General features: G+C 43.0%; 1 protein-coding gene across 4 annotated transcripts in view; it reads right to left on the bottom strand.

Annotated features, from left to right (window-relative positions):
• Positions 1-18,931, bottom strand: part of znf609b (zinc finger protein 609b) — a 76,161-nt gene that overhangs the window by 3,614 nt on the left and 53,616 nt on the right. For 3 of the 4 annotated variants that reach the window (XM_035909119.2, XM_006793855.3, XM_035909117.2), the window contains exons 3-7: positions 18,611-18,836; positions 6,425-6,512; positions 2,312-4,601; positions 1,831-2,185; positions 130-483 (exon numbers count right to left, since the gene is read on the bottom strand). In XM_035909119.2, coding sequence (XP_035765012.1) covers positions 130-483; positions 1,831-2,185; positions 2,312-4,601; positions 6,425-6,512; positions 18,611-18,836 — 3,313 coding nt within the window. The remainder of the gene's footprint in view (positions 1-129; positions 484-1,830; positions 2,186-2,311; positions 4,602-6,424; positions 6,513-18,610; positions 18,837-18,931) is intronic. The other variant, XM_035909118.2, reaches the window with a different exon arrangement.

The raw sequence follows: 18,931 nt of genomic DNA, 5'->3' as shown, positions 1-18,931 counted from the left end.
AAAGTATATTTCCTTCTTATGCTCGTTTTTAGAAGACCTGATGGTCACATGTTTAATTTACTCTAATAGTCTGCTGCATCTGAAAGAAGTGAACATTGTATCTACAGTGAAATTAGATGACTGATTTACCTGTGGCGTAGGACAGGTCATATTGCAGGGGATATCCCAGGTGGTGGTGAGAGGGCATGATCCGCTGGGAGGGTGAGGATCGCGGTCGGTCCACATCTCGCTCCCTCTCCCGATCCCTGTCTCCCGAAGCTCCCCTGTCCTGCTCTCTTTCCCTGTCGTGGGGTGGCTTGTCACCTACTGTGGGGGATTTGCTCTTGTACTGGCTGGTATGCAGATGTAGGTTGTCCAGGGCTTTCGAGTCTGTTGCCGTTTTGGTGACAGTAGGGCTAGCACGAGATTTGTCACTGCCTTCCTCGGCTCCGGCAATTTTACTCCCATATGGGGAAAAGGGATAACCTCCAGGTAGATAAGAACCTGAGAGTGACGAAGAAGATTAGTGATCCACATATTCAGGTTCATATGGAATACAAAATGAAAATAAATACTGTTAAGATTACAATGCAATAGTTACACATTGGTAACTAACCACTTAGTTGCACAGCTCACATATCTCTTCACTAGAGATGGGAATCGAGAACCGGTTTTCATAGAAAACTAGTTCTCAGTAGACCAATTCCTTGGAATTGTTAGTCTGGCTATCCCCTATCGATCCCAGTTATTGGTTCTTGCACTTGCCAAAGCAGAATCAGTGCGGTGATTGCTTTTTTGTGCTGGCTTTCCTCTGTGCTTTGTGCGGTCCGCTTTGTTTTTTACTAAGAGAAAGGTCTTAGAAATATATGTTCTCATTGGTGTGTGGGGTTGTAGCCTCAGGTTTATTTTGTTAAATGGTGATTATAAAACGGTGGGCTTCAACTATTTTACAGAGTGACATTAAAGTAATGTAACGAATAGTATAACAAAATACTTTTCTCTTGGGAGTAATTAAGTAATGTAGTGCATTACTTTTAAGAAATAAAATGTAATAATGACTTTGAGTCACGACTCCAACACTGATCACAGCAATGAGGGTAAAAGCTTCAACAAAAACGCACAAACATTTGACCCACAGCATGCAATACATTTGCATGAATGTAATTTTGGTGGCGACTTTAAAAACAGCGAATGAGAACCCAAAAGACAATCAATAATAGAATCAGAATCGCTAAATTCTTATCAATTCTCATCCGTACTCTTCACTGACATCCACGTTGGTATAAAAACACTACTCTTATTTACTGTACATAAAGACTATAATATTTGGGCTATTTACATCAGATCCTCCAGGAATGTGTGGATTAACACAAATTCAACCATGCTACTAGTATTTATAAGTGCAAGCAATCCTGCAAAATGAAGTGAGTGCAATTTTTTCCCCACTCTACACCATTTTCAACACATGTAATTTTATTGATAGCCTCTTAGGGAGTAGAATCATTTGTTGACTTAAATCATGTAATTGCCTTGAAAATTACTCCATTGCCATGCTTCATTTCTAACAAACTGTACCAAAGGACTGCAATTATTTCATGAAGCTATTAAATATTACCACAATTACCAGTGAAACAACACAAAAAGTGCTGTTTTTATGATGGACAAGAAGAAGAATCAACTAATCAGAAAACCCTCACAGATTCAGCCAACAATGATAAACTCAGTTCCAAGAGGCTGCTCAAATGAATCTTTACATAAACTGCATTATCAAAAAGTAAAAGAGCAAAAATTCTCATTTTTTCATGCTACATTTCATAATTGCTTGTATTTGGAAGAAATCCAAGGTCATACCTGGGTAATTCTGCATCATGACCGAAGGCATTCCCCTGTATCCAGGGTGGTTGGGGTCATAGCCTTGTCCGTAGGGGTAACCATGCATGTAGGGCATGTAGCCTTGGTGCTGTGCTAGTGGTGATGAGAACTGCATGTGGGGATTAGAACGAGAGTCTTTGCTCATAGCACGATGATCTTCAGAAGTGATTCTGGGATCACTGCTCTCTTTGCTGTCCTCCTTGGGCCCACTTTGACTGTCCTTGGGCCTGGGCCTTTCATCCTTCAATTTACGATCATGTTCCCGGTCTTTCCATCGAGCATGTTGTTGCTGGTGCTCATCTTCTGCTTGAGACTTCTGGCTCTCAGGGTACTGCTAAGGGCAGAAAAGAAGCTCCAAGTCATCTAAAATCACTATCACCATACTAGAGTGGTGCACAAAGCATTATCACAACAGTTTTACAAACATATTCTAGCACTGTTGAACTGGAGTGCTACTTACCTGTCTGAACCACATGGCCTGCTCCAGCCCTGCCTGACCTCTAGATTCAAGTGCTTGCTTGGGATCTTCCTTTCCATGGTGACCTCCTTCAGTCAGCTTCATCTTTAGTCCCTCAGGTTGTTGGGACTTTGAGTCCTCCCCCTTTATGGTTCCCATGGATTTGGAGGTGGGCTCAGAGGGGGAATCCCTGGATTTGCTTGGTTGCTGCTGTGCCTTTCCAAGGTCTGACTGACTTGGGGTTTTGGAAAGGCTCGGCGGCATCAGGCTTTTTTGTTTCCACTCATCCTTCATGGAAGATTCTCGCTCTTTCATGGCCACATCTGACTTCTTCTCAGCGGCACGATGCTGCTCAGCCATCTGTCGCTGGCGTTCCTCATACTGTTGCCGGTAGGCTGGGTTGGTGCTCATCAGGTAGGCTTGATCAGGATGGTATGCGTACGGAGGGACGTAAGCATACTGGTTGTAGTACAGAGGCTGCATGTACATGTTAGATCGCTGTTGGATGACTGAGGGTTGCTGCTGCTGTTGTGCAGGAGCAGTGCTGTCAGGTTTGCGATCTTCATGAACCTCAACCTTGACTTTTTCCTCAACTTGATCCTGCTCATCATCCCTTTTAATCTTTACCTGACCTTCGGCAGCTGTTGTACCTGGATTGGGCCCACCAGGACTGGGGTTGACATAATTGGGTGAGTAATAAGTATCATACCCGGGATAGTAAGGAGAATCTTTGTTGGGTGTCTGATTTGGAAACAGTGCCTTTTTGACACTTTCCCTGATGGCTTGGTCCTCTGTCCTGACTTTAACAGCTTCTAGTTTCCCTTCACCATCTTCACCAGCATCTGAAATGTCTGAATATGCTGGGCTGTTGGTTTTGACTGAAGAGTTGTCAGCACCATTCTGGTTCACTACGTGAAGTGGCGTGAGAGTCTGTGGCATCCCACTACCATCTATTCGACTGGCAACACCAATGGATGGGCTTGGGGCGTTGTCTGAAAAGCTGTAAATCTTGTCGGCTTCAGCCTTTATACTGGCCAAGCGACTTTGATGAGTTTCTGACGAGCCGTTAAGAAGCCCTTCCCCCTTATTCCCCTGATCGCAAGGCTCTGAGTACGGAAGCTTTCCTTCCTCCAGTTTTCCTCCCTTTCCTGGAGGCTTGGGGCTATCAGCTTCCTTTCCACCATCTTTTTTCTTTTTGTCTTTCTTCTTCTTGTCTTTGGAGCTACTGGAGGCAGGATCTCCAATGGCAGGGGGTTTAGGCTGTGTGCCTTTCATTTGGGGACTCTTAGGGATTCCTTGCATCATTTGGGTAAGCCCCGGGGAAGAATTTGGGTTTCCAGGAGGAAAAGAGTAAATCTGCTGGGTTGCTGTTGGGCCAGGGCCAATTGGCCGTGGTGATTTCAAGTTTTTCTTATCTGTTTTTGCACTTGTGTTAGCCTTTTTAGACTTTTCCGATCCTCTCTTATCATCTATACCATCGTTACTAGCCTCATCTGTGAGGCAAGGCCCATCCTCACACCCATCCATTGGTGTACTGCCTGTTTCAGCATCCGTTTCAGCAATTTTCTTTTTACTCTGTTTTGAACCAAACTTGCCAGGAGATGGAGAAGGACTTTGAGCATCAAAGTTCCTGCCTTTTGGAGTGGCTGAACGTGCTGGAGACAGGCATCCTTTCTGAGAGATAGATGCTCCATTACAGTTTCCTGGTTCAGGATGGAGAGTTGAGTCCTCCCCATATTCGCTGTCACCATCTAAGTCCAACTTAATGTCATCATCGTTGTGAGCGCGGGCTTGGTGGTACTTGAGACCGTTAATGTGCTTGTACTTTTTGTTGCAGTTAGGGTGTGGGCAGTCAATAAGAACAGGGGAAGGGCAGCTACGATCGAGGGGAGGTGGAAGTGGCTCAGTCTTAATAGAAGAGATAGGAAGGCCTGTAGGTCCCACCCCTCCACTGTTGGAATTTGTCCGCATGCGTTTGTTGCCTTTTGTGTCCTCTGAACTGGAATTGGGTTCCATGTCTGAGGTTGGCTTGGTCTTTCGTTTTCCGGCTGAAGAGGGACTGGCCTTGATGTCCTCGGTGTTGCTGTTTGGTGGGGTACGGCGCTCTGATGGTGTCTGACTGCCCCTCCGACCCTTGCTGTTAGAGGCTGCGCGTGTCTTATTATTGGTGGTGCCCTTGCTGTCTGATGAGTTGCTGTTTTCGTTGAGAGGAGTGTTGCTATTCGGTCTCATTCGTTTACCCCGACCGCGACCATTCCTCATCTCCAGATCACTTGTAGGGGATTCACAAAACCTGCAACAGTGTTAAAAGATCTCATTTAGATTTGTATTGTCAAGTGCCAATTATCAACATAATATAAAGGAAATTCGACTAATGATTTTTTAAAATTAACATTGTGGAAACTTAATAATACTACTTCAATCAATACCTCATTCAACTTTCATTTTATTATTTCACACCATTAAATTACTCTAAATATAATTGGCTTTATGACAAGAACAGCCTGTCAAGAAAAATGACAAATCTCATCAGCGGTGCAGTCAGTTGTTTTCGCTTAATGGAAATCACCCGTGTGTAATTAAGATGTCACAAATGATTTTATGATAAATGCACTTGTATCTAGAAGGCAAACCGCTGTTGCCCTCATTACTAGGAAAAAAGGGTCAGTTTCTGGCAACTGTAATGCTCTCTAAGGACCTTTAAAGCAATGGTTTTAAAGCTTTCTTTTTTGTTCTTTTTTTATCTCTCCACAAACAAGCTGTAGGGTCGTGCTTGGCCAGACCAATATTAAAACTATTGTGAGGATTACTTGTTTATATTTTCACTTGCAATGTCATATACAAGGTTATCTAGTCCCATCGGTAATAACTTTAATGGCGGAGAGTTAAAGTTACAATAAACAATGTCACTCATACTAAAATAGATACACTATTGTCCCCCTCTTTTTCCTCTTGTAACATAATAAACTTGATATTTGGTGCTGAACAAGTGAGTAAGCACTTTAAATAAAACAACATGACATTCCTAATGAAAGACATGTAAGCAACATTGGAAAAGACAGCCATGAACATTCGAGCTGCTTTGGTAATCAAAACACGCAGTCATTCAAATACTTAAAATAGCAGTTTGGCCTTATCTCTCCATAACAGTAATGCAATTATCTTCAGCACGGCAGTGAAGGTTAGCAGTCTGTGACAAAGTCAGACACAGGGCTGGTATGACTCACAGCTTCCCCTGCAAGTCTCTCAAAAATATTTCAACCTCAGCAGGGGATGTGAATATATCGGTAGACTGACTGGTACTGGAATTTAGACACATTACAAGCCCAAGTTTACATTCAGTCTGTTAAAGGCTTTCTGATTTATTCATGGCTTGTCCCTAATGTGGTTGTGCTGCAAATGCAAGATTATCTCAGTCCAAATGCAGCACAGCAAACAACATGTACTGAGCATTATTGTAATATACTGTGATACATTAGTGTTATACAGCCTCTTCTTGTTTTCCATTAGCACTGGTTTATCCTTGATTTCATTTGATTTTTTTCCTGTTGCACTTAACCATGCATTTCAAATATAGATTTATATTTACATTTAGATACAGTGCAGGTGTTTCACATGAAAGCGAGTGTGCCTGGTACAATCCACACACTGTGTATTTTGCATAACAAAGGCAAATACCCAGAAATTACAACAACACCTCATGCTACCACCCACATAACAGTGATCTAAGAAATTGCAGCCGTTGTGATAAAGAATGTTACAGCGTTGAGGAAAAGCTGTCAGTTCACTGAGTGGATTCTGCAATCTGGCTAATTAGAGTATCTTTGTATCTTCTACTACTGCCTCCTGGGACATCAGCTGTTTGCTAATGAATCCTGTTTCTCCAGGCTCAACGTAAGGACTAACATGTACTCTGTAGGTCCAGTGGCAAGTTGATGCATTAGGTTTTATATCCCCAAGTCTGACTCTGCTACAGCACATTTATATCAAACAGAATATGAAAAGGTTAAGAGGCCGAGCACCAAATGTTGGAGAGTAAATGTAATAGTATGCCTACCCTGCTTTCTCTAATAACAATAATAATAATAAAGAATTGCATAGAGCCATGCATCTTACCTCGGGGGAGCCCAGTCATGCCGTGTACAGTCCAACAGGGTGCCCACATATGTCTTGTTTCTCCAAGTAACATTGACCACTAGCATGCCTGTAAAACAAAGGATCAAAGATTTACATATTTATCTTACACCACCTATTAGAATACATTAAAAGAAGTGGATAAAATACAGCGCATATACAAAACAGAATATTTTACTGTGAAATCCCTACATAACAGCAAAGTGTAAGGGAAATGATGCTACAGCCATAATGCACTGTGTTAATCTTCGCTAAAGGGTGTCATATGGAAGACAGTTTTACAATTCAAAGGATCCTTTTTTTAATCTTCTTCACACAGTAAAGCCGTGGGGGCAAGATTGACTGATATCTTCTAAATGACTTGGAACAGACTCAGCTGCAGTCGGTATTGTAAAACCTGTAAAAATAGACACTTGCAGCAGGTCTCGCTGAGAACGATCGCATAGATTTTACTGGGAAATACTCACACAACACCCATTCGATTTAAATAAGCCATCTCAAAGTAAAAGAGAGTTCCCTGAGGGACAATTACTTAGATGCAAATATTTTCTGCAAAACTTCTATCTCGCTTTGTAGCCCAAAAATTGACAACCTTGGAGAGAATGTAGAGGCAGTACCACAGCTTATAAAAAACAAGCAACAAGCTCCTGGGCTCAACAGATTTCAGTGAGGATGGCTCATTCTGACAGACTGTACATGAATGTGCAAAGAAAGCTACTTGACTTTAGTGGCATTGCAGCAATCTGTCACACTTAGAAGCTTCTAGGTTGCCTATTTGGCTCATGTGAATATCGTAGCATTCGGTGTGAGCTACACAATCCCACTTGTGCTAAGTGTGACACCTGAGCTCACGTTTTCCAGTCTAAAATGAGAGACTCTAAAATCAGAGATAAAATTAAGATTCGTTTAAGATTGCATTAACTAAAATCCTTGTACGTGGATGTTTAACTGAGGGAGTACGTTTCATATTAATTCAAGCCACATTCCACACGGCGGCTCCTGCTAAAGGTCGTTTTAAATGGACGCTGCGACGGGAGGCAAACGAAGGATAATCTGAAGATTTGACCCGTAAATTCAGAAGTGAATCATCAACCAAACGGCTACAGTGGTTCAGGAGCAACAACTGTGCACAAACACATTCTGAATTTATTGCCCACACCATCCCCCCTCTCTCTCTGCTGGTGACCTCAGCTTGCCACTTCAGCACTGCAGAGAAACTGGAGGCTGCAGTGAGCTAACTTATCTAATGGCACAGGAATGCTGGCTGGCAGCTTCCATCCCTCCGAACATTTTATTCGCTTAGGAAACCTCTCTTGCTCACCCTATTTTCCCTCTCTCCTTCACCCTCACCCTCATTTCCTCTTTTCAATGGTATAACCATCCCTGGCTTACAATCTTTTCCCCTCCCACACACACACACACAGTTCAAGTCACAGTTCAGACCTCATTTTTCTCTTGCTGCCTCTGGCATAAAGCAGCGAGTGTATAAGGCATTTATATATGTTTACAGGAACCTGCTGACACTTGGCTACAAGTCTCTTCCTTCAATCTATGGCTCGAAAGCATGAATGCTGGGTCCAGGCAAAATCCAACTGCAAATGTCATTTGTGTGTGTGTCTGTGTGTTGCGTAAAGAGAGGTTCTCCAGTTCAGATTTCTGTCACATTAAAAGAACCCAGACCTTTTCTGAAACGCCTTCAACAGCACCCTCTCCCCACCCCCCCTAAGCTCTCCAAACACTCCAGCACAAAATGGCTCTGGCAGCTGGTTGTGGCAGGATGTAAATCAAGGCAGGGCAAATGAATGAGTGGCCTTTCATGATCTGCAGGATATAGCCTTCCCAGCGTTCTCTAGAGAAGGGTTTAGAAATTACACCACGAGTTGTTAAATGATTTAAAATTAGCATTTGGTCTTTATGTTTGACTGTTTCTTCAGTCGCTGGAACAATGCATGAGCTTAAGTGGGAATTAAGTGTTAGTAATGCCAGCAGCACAGATCGAGACACTTAAAAGGGAAAAAAAGCATTCTCAGATACACATTTCTTTGCCATTTGCTTGAGTCAATAAGAATTTTGACACGACCGCCTGGAAGAGAAAGCGACACATATATTAAGCAAACAGCTTTACACAGATTTACTAGAGCTCAAGCAAAGTGAATGAGTGGTATCTCTAAAACCGTTTTTGAGCCACTACAAAGGTTTTCCATCACGACTCAGGTCTGAGCTCAGTTATCAAGGTCTTTGACAATCTTGTTCTGAAGAAATTCCACGCCGCATTTTATCTTGTGATAAGCATCGCTGTCTTGTTGGAAAATAAATCTTAAGCCACAATCTATTTGACACTGGCTGTTTTGCATGAGATTTTCCTCAGGAATTTCCCCGTCTTTCCCTCAGCTACAGCTATCATGTGTCAGCCAGTGAAAAGCAGATCACAGTGTAGGGTTTCAAATGTTTAACCTCGTGTAGGCAAAGTGGAGGACAGGTGATGAGAATAGATGGTGTGATCAATTTGCATTTGCAGTCTAAATAGCTTGCTGATTTGATTGGAAAGAAATATTATGAGCGGTCAGAGCAAAGGGTCAACTGATACCTTAATTATACTATAAAATGCAAAACATTCTGGAAATCTATTGGGGATGCAACAGGAAGTGTCAGAGGGTCATAAAGAATGTGTTTATCATTGTATGCTTCCATCAGTGATGACAAACGACATCATTAACAATGTCACAGCAACATGTGAACTATACTTCTACATCAGATCTACCAGAACCCCATTTTAACCCTACGTCACAACCTTGTATTTAACCTGAAGTGCACCAGATAAAAGGAATTTCTGGTTACTAAGAAAGCTAGGATGCAGCTTTCCCACAGAAGTCTACATCAAGCCTAAGGTACTTGATAGTTTTAATTGTATGACCCTGGTCAGCCGATATTTTGTATGCGCCTTTACTCTTCAACACAGCCTGAACTCTCTTAGGCAAGCTTTCTTGGTATTTCTTCAAGTAGTCTTCAGGAATAGTCCTCCAGGCTTCTTGAAGAACATTCAGAGCTCTACTTTGGATATTGGCTGCCTTTTGTTCAGTTCTTTGTCAAGATGATCCAACACTACTTCAGTAATGTTGAGGTGTTCCTCTGTGTGTGGCTGTAGACACTCACCTCTCTTCTGACCTCCTCTGTACATAGTAACACTGATTTGAAATAAAAATGTCCAAATTTACATTCATCACTCCATTAGACCTGTTGACACTGATTTTCAGTAGAGTTTTTGTGTAATTTGGCATAACCTGGCTGTTTCTCCCTATTTCCCTTCCTAAAGAATGGCTTCTTGACAGCCACCCTTTCATTGGGATCATTTCTGATGAGACTTCAGTTAACAGTAGAAGGGCCAGATGCATCTCTCAAGTCCTATGTCAGGTCTTTACTGGATTTTTCCTCCCTATTTCTTAAAAACATGGCTTTCAGATATTGTACAACATGCAGATTATTTTTTTAGGCCTGCCGCTTATTTAGTCCTCCTCAGATTTGTTTAAGGACTCACTGAACACCACGTTGAGATATTCCAAGTTTTCAGCTAATAGCTCTTTGAAAATCATCTTGTTGGTGCAAAAAGTACTATTTTATGTATTGTACACTGTTATCTTTAACATTTTTCATACATTCTAAAAAGAAATGAAAACAAGTTTTGTGTTCGTTTGTTTTTTACGGACTGCTACTTACAAAGTATCTAAGGATATTAAAATTTGAAAAATCTTTGCAAAGTTATCTGTCATTCCTTTAGTTAGGTGACTTTTTACTGCCTGAATAGGTCACTGTTAAGTGGCTAACTAAAAAACAAACATTCCTCTAACAATGATTAGTTACAATAACTAGACTGAAAATGAATAAAAAAAAGCAGCCAGTGCCCAAAGAAAAACTTTGAAAGACCTTCAGAAAACCTGGAGATCTATTGCTCAAAATCACACCAAAACAATTATATCTGGCTACTTGGAAGTAAAATATAAAGAAATGAAAGGTGGCTTAAGACTTTTGCACATTAGTGTATTTTACTCCAATAGTTCAGAGTCAGTGACAGTGACCTTTTGTATAATCCATGTTTGCTGTTGTCTCTTTTCCCCCACAGAGGTACCTTCCCTTTGGCTGCTTTCCCATGCTGAAGCCAAGCAACCCTGTAATCCTGTCAGCGGTCCTTGGCTTCTGGGTCAGCTCAGATATCTGCTTCTAACCTACTCTGAATGCTAATAACGTAGTTCCTTGAATGTTATCTGGGACACCTCAAGGACATTTAAACAAGTTGTGCTGAAACATTTATCAAAATAAGAGGGAAAAAAGACTAAGTGTGTATGTTGTGCATCAATTACACACAGTATTACCTGCTTACTAAGTAATTAAAATTCACTCCTCATCATGGGGAGTACTGGTATACGTTTTCAGTGCTGACACTTCAGTAGTTGTATCAGAGCTTGGTAAGTAAAGTTGCAAGCTCCACAGTATCAGTGTGTCAGAGATAAACAAAGCCTGGTTTGCCCCATACTAAAAGCAGTGATTAAAAATTCTATTACACAACTGTCATCCTGCAAATATTTCAAAATTTCTTCCGTCCTGGTAATTATTTACTGTAGATGATACTTTATGAGCAACACTCTAAATTCTTCCTGCACTACCGAGCAGATGACATTTACACTTCATTAAGCAACCGTTATTGTATATTGATGGCACGAGCAGCTGATTGCACAACTATTCCATCTTTGAGAAAATTAATATTTATGCAGGTTATTAAAAAAATCTGATGCTTCATGCTTTCATTTTAATGCTTAACATTTATTACACTTTGCATTGCGTAATTTTGACTCAGCTACTCAATAAAGTTTTGATAGGAGTTTCGAAATCCACTGAATTTCTTAGCCATATCAAAAATATGCCCAAGGGTACGTAACAAGATCAGGTTTCAAAGCTGGAACTGAAATGCTGTTTGAATTTATCTGCACACTTTCATCCTTGGAATCATTTTGAAGCCGTTAGGACAAAGATGTCAATGTCATGTCTGTCTAAACACGGAAAGCCCTCGACATAACAACCCAAACAAATTTCCCTGTGGCAGAAAGCAAATTACACAAGGAGAACTTTCCATGCGTGATCATTTGTTTACACACACACAGAGTTACAGATGAGTGTTTGTGTGGGCCAACAATTCCCCCCCCCTTTCCTTCACTGGATTTGTCTCGGGGGAAGAAACAAGACTGGCGTTCAAAGATCAAAAAAATACAACTTGCACTTTGAAACTGCAGTTCACTTGGGATTTGTTTTCAAAGGGAGGCTTGCTGTGTGGTGGAAGAAAAGGGTCTGAATTATGTGGAGCAAACATGGTTTCCTGCAATTCCCCCTCTTACTCCCCTCCCTCCCCCTGTCAACCTTAATAGGGTCACTCAGGATGGCAGAGTAAAATCCACATTAATGAGAGGAATTGACCTGTAATTTCACCACTCATTTCCTTTCAATGCTATTGAACAACAAACAGAACCCCGACTGAAGCGCCAAACTTTCCCGTTTGCTTTGCTTAGCTTGTGTGCTGCAATGGTGTCCACCATGCCCTAGCCCTGCCTTCAAACTCCCTTCCTCACCACTTAACACATTTCATTAGGCCTCAGTGGGGCCAAAATATCAGGTCCTCTGCTGCTGGTGAAATCTGCGAGGGCCACGGGTTCACTGGCTGACCCCTGCTTTGCCCCATCTCAACAGGAATCCAATGGGGTTAACGGCATTTTCACTGACTGACCTTGTCAAAATGCCTTTGTTATCTTTGAAAATGTAATGACTGGGTGCGATGTTATACGACTCCCCTCCCAAAACACCAAATTAAAGGGTTCTGTTTGTCTAAGTGTGTGAAAGGAATTTCAGTTTAAAAACCAGGCAATCCCTAAAAAAAAAAGAAAAATAATACTTATGTGAACAATTACCAGCACTTGCAATTATCACCTTTTCAAACAGTTGGATACAAATATGTAGAAGTTTAGAAAAAAAAAGAACATTCACCATTTTCTGTGCAGTAAAAGCACCATTTATCAAGGTTGCATGAAGACAAGAAAGTGAGAACAATGAGAGAAAATAATGCCAGTGTTCATTACGGAGAGAAGATAAAAGATAGCTGTGTGCTGCCGCGAGCAATAACTGTAACCTTGACAAATTAAGTGTTTGAGCATTCAAGTGTTGGGAGTGCATTTCCAACAGCCCGTTTTCATGGTGCGGCTCATAAAACGAAGTCGAGCTTGTCCATTTGTGTCAGTGTCAGAGCAAAATCTCCTAAGGCTGACCTTTGCATTAAATGCTGGGCAAACAGCAATTTGGGAACAACTGTAGGATTCATCTGAAACACTGAAACATACAAACTGACACATTTTTTTTTTTTTTTGGGGGGGGGGGGGGGTACAGTACAATTTATCCATCCAGAATCCATCAATATTTAGGGGTGACCTGCCCAGTTTGGGACATACTGGGCTGTAGAGATGCCTGCCTTCTCTTGAATATAATGGAACTTGATGATGCTTGCCTTAGAAGAGAAAAACAACTCAGCAGCTATGTCTCTCTGAAAAATCACCATCTCCCCAACCCTGTTGTGTGCAACTCCATGCAGGAAACATTTTCTCTTTCCTGAGCTGCATCTACCAACCAAAAGAAACTGGAAGCTATAGCTAATATTACAACTCTCCCGAAGGGGACAGCATTAAAGTTTGCATCTTGTCACAAGGTCACCGCCAGAAGCATCTCCTTATGAAAAGATTCATGCTTTCTTCAACCGAGTGATCCAGTTTTTTAACTGTCCAGTATTTCTAAAGGCAACTAACAACTATTGCAATGCTTCGTTGCGTAAGCACATCCTCAGCTGAATATTAATCTATAACCTTCACCAACAACCAGTGAACCAGCCTCTTTTCACTTTCCTGGCCTGTTTCACCCACAGTCCAGTGTGACACAATAAAAACAAATCCTAATGTGCTGTAACCAGACGTGACCATAAATACAATATGTAAATATAATCTGACCTCGGTACAGATCTGGGAGACCTGGTCTCATTTCCATCCAGCTGTCCCAGTCTGACCTGCAATGACTACAGCCATGCAACTGTAAACAGGAAGTTTAAACACTAAATAAAGGAGTTGGAACACTTCCTCATTCCTGAAATGCGAGAGGTCAGTGGCAGTCACAGTTGAACTGACCCTCTTACATCTGCTATTTTGTCCATAACAAGCAAACACCATAAACACATTCATGTAAATTCTGTGCATCTCTACTATCCTCTGTGCAATAAGTTCCTGGCAAAGAAGAAACTGAACACTGTAAACTTTGCAGTCTTAAGTCCTGTTACAAGAAAAAGGGAGAGAAAAAAAAAAGTTGCTGACATTAAGCTGAGAAGAAAAAGTTACAGATGACTAGCGGATCAGACGAGGCTACGTTTGATGATTTTATTTTAGATTTCAGAGAATTCGAGTGAGTCCTCTGAAAAGTTCAGCCTCCGGTTCGCGAGAGGTAAAAGTGAGAAGTCGCTCTCGACAGACAAGAATAACAGCCTGTGAGAAGGTCAGTTCTCTCACAGCACTGAGAGGCAAGGGAGGATTGCATTAGTATGCTTTCCACACAGCTAGACATTATCAGACACATGCAGCAGGTTCTTCCTCCCTAAGAAGGGGGAAAAAAACCAAGCAGCTATGCATGTTTACTCTTGCAGAGGGAGTAGATGAGCAGATCACAAACAAGCAAAGCTTGTAACAGCCAGAGGAAGGGAGAAAATTGACATCTTTACCAACTGCAGTTATTACTGGAAATAATGTGTATGAAGACAATCCCAGCTTCCTTAAATGCCACCATTAAAAAACAGTCTCCCTTAAAACAACCCCTCTGGTGTTTTGCCTTAAAGGAGATGGTGTTGAGATTAAGAGACGGGCCTGCCAAAGGCGTGTTACTCAAGTTCTCCTTGATGTGTATATAGCAAACATGATATCTTATGACAGCCACTGGCGAAGCCTTCAATTCCTCCAGGCACACGATTTACGATTCAAGACGGTTTTAAGTGCTTAAAAAAAATGCAGTTGTCAGCCAGTAAGAATAGGAGCTGTTACCAGCATCTCGCTCTTTAGAGATTTGGGTTCACACGTGGGCGCCATCTTGTTAACACCACCGGGGGACTAAATTAGCGACTAACAAGACGAGCCTGCTCCGTCAGACAATGACGAGCCATCGATGGCTAAAGTTCCCTGAGTGTTGTTTCAACAGCATATTTAGGAAAACTGGCAAATTCTTTAAATATGGGAGTGTTATTTTCTTTCCCTTTTTTTCCCCTGGAAATTGGCCACTTCCACTACTGCACAGTGAACACTGATGAGGGTAAAGATTGGCTGGGTGGATTGGAAACTGAAGTGACTAAGGAACTGGCAAATGAAAATGTACTGCGTGGGGGCTGCAGAAAGAAAAATAAGTATCGTTTCTACACTTTTCTCTGAAAAGAGCCTTTAGTGCTAACAGAAGTTGGTCTTCTCTGATTGATTTTTCACTCCGTGTCCTTCTTGCTCATTGGCCTGGCAGACAGCTACAGGCCTCCTGACAACGTTCGCTCTCATTTCAAGGACAGCCTCTAAGGTGGGTTCACGGAGAGCGGCCACCGCTCGCCTTTGTAAAAACATTTCAATGAGGCCACTGACAGGTGTCTTCAAAGGAGCAAGGAAGCATAACTGGCAAGTTAACTATAGAGCCAAGTACTCCTTTCATACAATATTCCCCTTTTCAACTCTCTGACAGGGTCGGAGAAATAAAGGAGAGGGGAAAAAAGGCATCTCTCAAATGTTTATACAGAAATATCCGTTTCACACTGACCTCCATTCCATGCAGATGCCAAACGGCTTTTAACTTCTGTGCTAAAGCCAATGCTCGCAATGCTGCAATCATGTGCGCTGCATAAATAATCCAAGAGACAAACATTTATCACAAGCAGCCTGTATTATTTCTCTATTAGGCAGCTCAAGAAGCTGTGGGACCGGCTTGGGGAATAGCCTGCTGTGTACTGGAGGGTTGGTGTGTTTGAATGCCACACTGGCACTGGCATGGAGCTGCGGTGTTTGGCCAAAGGGGCCCCCCTCTGTGTTCCCTCTGCCCTGGGGCAGGAGCCAAGGCGTTCTGGGCTGCGTTTCAAGAGCAATAAACTTCTCCAGCATTTTAGAGATGGCATTTGGAGGTATCAGCATGCTAAGCCTGGGAGGGGTTGGCCCATTGCTCTGCCGACACGACCCTGGGAGCTGCTACTGCCTCGTCTGCGCCGAGGGGATTTGTGTCAGTGCCGGGCCTTAAAATACCACGGCTCTGCGTGCCTGCCTTCCTCCTGTCTACACTTCACTCACCCCCAGACTGACAGCATGACACAGACTCACTCTATCACATATTATCCATTTATTTTCATCTTGTGTCGGACTAAATGCAGTAAAGGGTGCTTTTTTAAAGCCACAGTGGGTTACTTTGGTCACTTTGAAATCCAAGTTACATTAAGGCTTCCGTTTAGATCCAGTCATAATCCAGATCCGACTACATCTGAGCTCACATTACGCGGGATGAAAAATTTACCCGGCCCTCATCAGCCAAGATTCTTGTCACCGCTGACCTAAAGGTGCAGCTCCTGTAATCACATTTTGTTGCTTGCTTCCTCCTCATCTGTTTCTTTCACTGGCACATGTTGACTTGGGTGAGGCACAGACAATTACTGGGAGCCTGTTGTTCATTTACTCCCACAAGGCAGAAAGGCGGAGGTGATGAAGCAGCTGTTGGATGGCATGCCAAATGAAATGCGCGCGCATGCATGCACACACACACGCAGCGCATGCCTAAACAGCTCTCTGTCATGCAGAGAAGTGTGTGTGTGTGTTGGGTGGGGGAGACTGCTCAACTTCACTGCTAATCAGAATGCCTCTGCTATGTCTTTGGGGCCTCAGTTTTGTTGCCTCTTCCCTGGTACTCTGCCTGGATTCGCCTGATTCCCTCATTTGGTTCTCATTTGTTCAGCTGCCACACGGTGCAAGAAGTCCACGTTCTCTTAGGGGAAACGCAGCTGAACAGCAGTTTGATGTAAGTGGCATCTGGGTCTCCTTCATTTTAAAACTAGCCAGTGGGCTGTCGAAGGGGTGGGGATGGCTCGTACCATTAAAATGATGTAGAAGCAACACGCGTCTTTGTGTTGTTTAATGTAGTGTGCACAGTACAATGGGGGATATTGAGAAATGTCTCATTGCAAGACCCAGCCCAGATTCACCCCTATTATCTCTGCTACACTGAAGGTTTACTGCATATCTGTCAATTTAACACTAAGCAAAGGTTCAGAAACGGCGCACATTTCAGCCACAGCTCGCAGCTCTCTCTTAAAAACACACCAGCTGGGGCCGAGTCAGTCAGCAGTGAACAAGCTGCTGTGTCTTCAAAGAGTGTAATACATTTCTAAAATACCAAAAAGAGTGCGCAAGAGACAACTACAGGGCACTCTATTTTTATCAAACTCGTTGCTTTATCCTTTATATGATATTCACCTGATCTTCTACCCTTTTTTGTTTTCTTTTTTTAATAAAAAAAAAATGGCTTCAAAGCAAAGGAAGTGGGTTGATGCCTCGAAAACCTGCTGGTGTCTACAGCTCTGATAGCCACAACAACCTGTGCGCTACACCTGCTGTCTGCCCAAACCGCCCTCCAACCGGCTACTCTCCACCACGCCGCTTTTAAAACCACTCAAAGCTCCCACCAACATCCTCCCCACTGAGCCAGATAGAGTAGAGTCAGAAGAAAACACAGATCCATCAGGCCAAACCACTACCTCTTTCAGCCAAAATAGCAGCTTTGAGAGAGCGGAGTGCAGGCAAAGGACAGGCTCGGTTGGGAAAGGGAAGGGGGCAGGGCGTGCGCGCGCGAGAGAGGGAGGCTCAACCGCTCCGTGGGAGGCAGAGAATGAGGGAGCGCAAACATAGTACTGGTGCTGGCTCGGAGCCATGTTTGTGTCACTAACAGAAGTAGCCTTGTCCACCCCTCCCCCTCGCAGCCGCACCACCACCCCCACCCTGCCATAACCCCCTTGCCTTGCACTCGCTCTCTCTCAGTTTGCTTGGAAACAAGAGTCAAGGGGCGACTGGCTGGATGCTTGGTAACAGAAAAGAGCTGCAGTACAGAGCAAAAATCAAAAAAAAAGAGGAAAGAGAGGGGAGAAAAGCCACTCAATAGCAGGGACTGTGCTTTGGGAATGTTGATGAGGCAGGGACCTTTTTTTCCCTGTTTGGTTCCTCCAAGCGAACCAACAAACAGCTCTGTGGATGTGTGGGCGATTTGTACTCAGCATGCCCGCAGAGAGACTGAGAGCAAGCTGCTTTGAAGATTAGGTGTTTGCATTATTTCACATCCACAAAAGGGAAAAAAAATAAAGTGGGGTGGGCAGTTCTTCAGAACCAGCAGAACCCGATGGTGTGATAGCGATACATCTTAAAATTAAATGAGCTGTATGAGGTTTTCGATCAAAGGGAGGAAAACTCAGAGCGTATAAGATTTCCCTCGGACTGCACTGCAGAAAAGGAGCCCACTATTTTCCCAACTGGCAGGCTTGAGGAAAACAAAAAAAAAAGAAAAAGAAAGGAAAAAAGAAAAAGTGCTTTGTGTTTGAGGCATCTTGCTGCAGAACAGATATCTCTGTGCGACAAACTTCTGTCTGCGTACTCCTAAGAAAAAAAGAAAAAGACACCCCCGCCCCCGAACAAAAACAAAGAAATCAAGGCCACCTAAGAACTGCCTGCCAACTACTATTCTTCTTGGCAATATTACGCAGCATGTGCGCTGGTAAAGCACGCATTAGTACCACCACCAACAACCATTTCCTGAGGCTGTCTGAGCATATCCAATTACATTTTAGGAGGCAAATATGTACAGTAATGACAGCGAGATTATTTTTTTTTAAATGACAGAAGATTCACTAAAACTTTGAAAAACCAATAGCTCTTTGATGTTAATATGCAAACACATAGCTGCTCTGGCTTTGTAAATAAACGGAAGAAAGAAAACCTATCCCATATGTTTTTACCTATTTTCTTTAACTCCACAATCCACAGCTTATTTGTTTTACAGGGAAGAGATTTACAAAACAGCACGTTAAACTGCTCCACTTACCGTCTTCAGTTTCCTGCCACACTATGCCTTCAAGATTGACACTGGTTCCAGGCTCGCAGGGCCCCAAGCACTCCGGTTCGGTAGACAGGGCCACGTCTGATGTGTTCACCGCCACCGAGCGTGTGCGCACCATTATCTGCTCGCACGGTGAGGCAATCTCACTGTTGCCTACTGTGGCCAGGAGGTGGAGGGGGGGTGGAGCTGGCGTGGAGACAGGAGATTCCATCTGTGAAGGAAGAAGTGGAGGTTCAGAGAAATAGAAACACACTTCAGAACCACTCTATAAACAGATACGGGCCAGATGTTGAGTCTCAGACCAGC

Source organism: Neolamprologus brichardi, chromosome 1 (assembly GCF_056152115.1).
Source record: "Neolamprologus brichardi isolate AB-2024 chromosome 1, ASM5615211v1, whole genome shotgun sequence".
In the NCBI taxonomy this organism is placed as follows: domain Eukaryota; kingdom Metazoa; phylum Chordata; class Actinopteri; order Cichliformes; family Cichlidae; genus Neolamprologus; species Neolamprologus brichardi.
The sequence above is the reverse complement of the archived record's forward strand: the minus strand, read 5'-3'. Positions and strand labels throughout refer to the sequence as shown.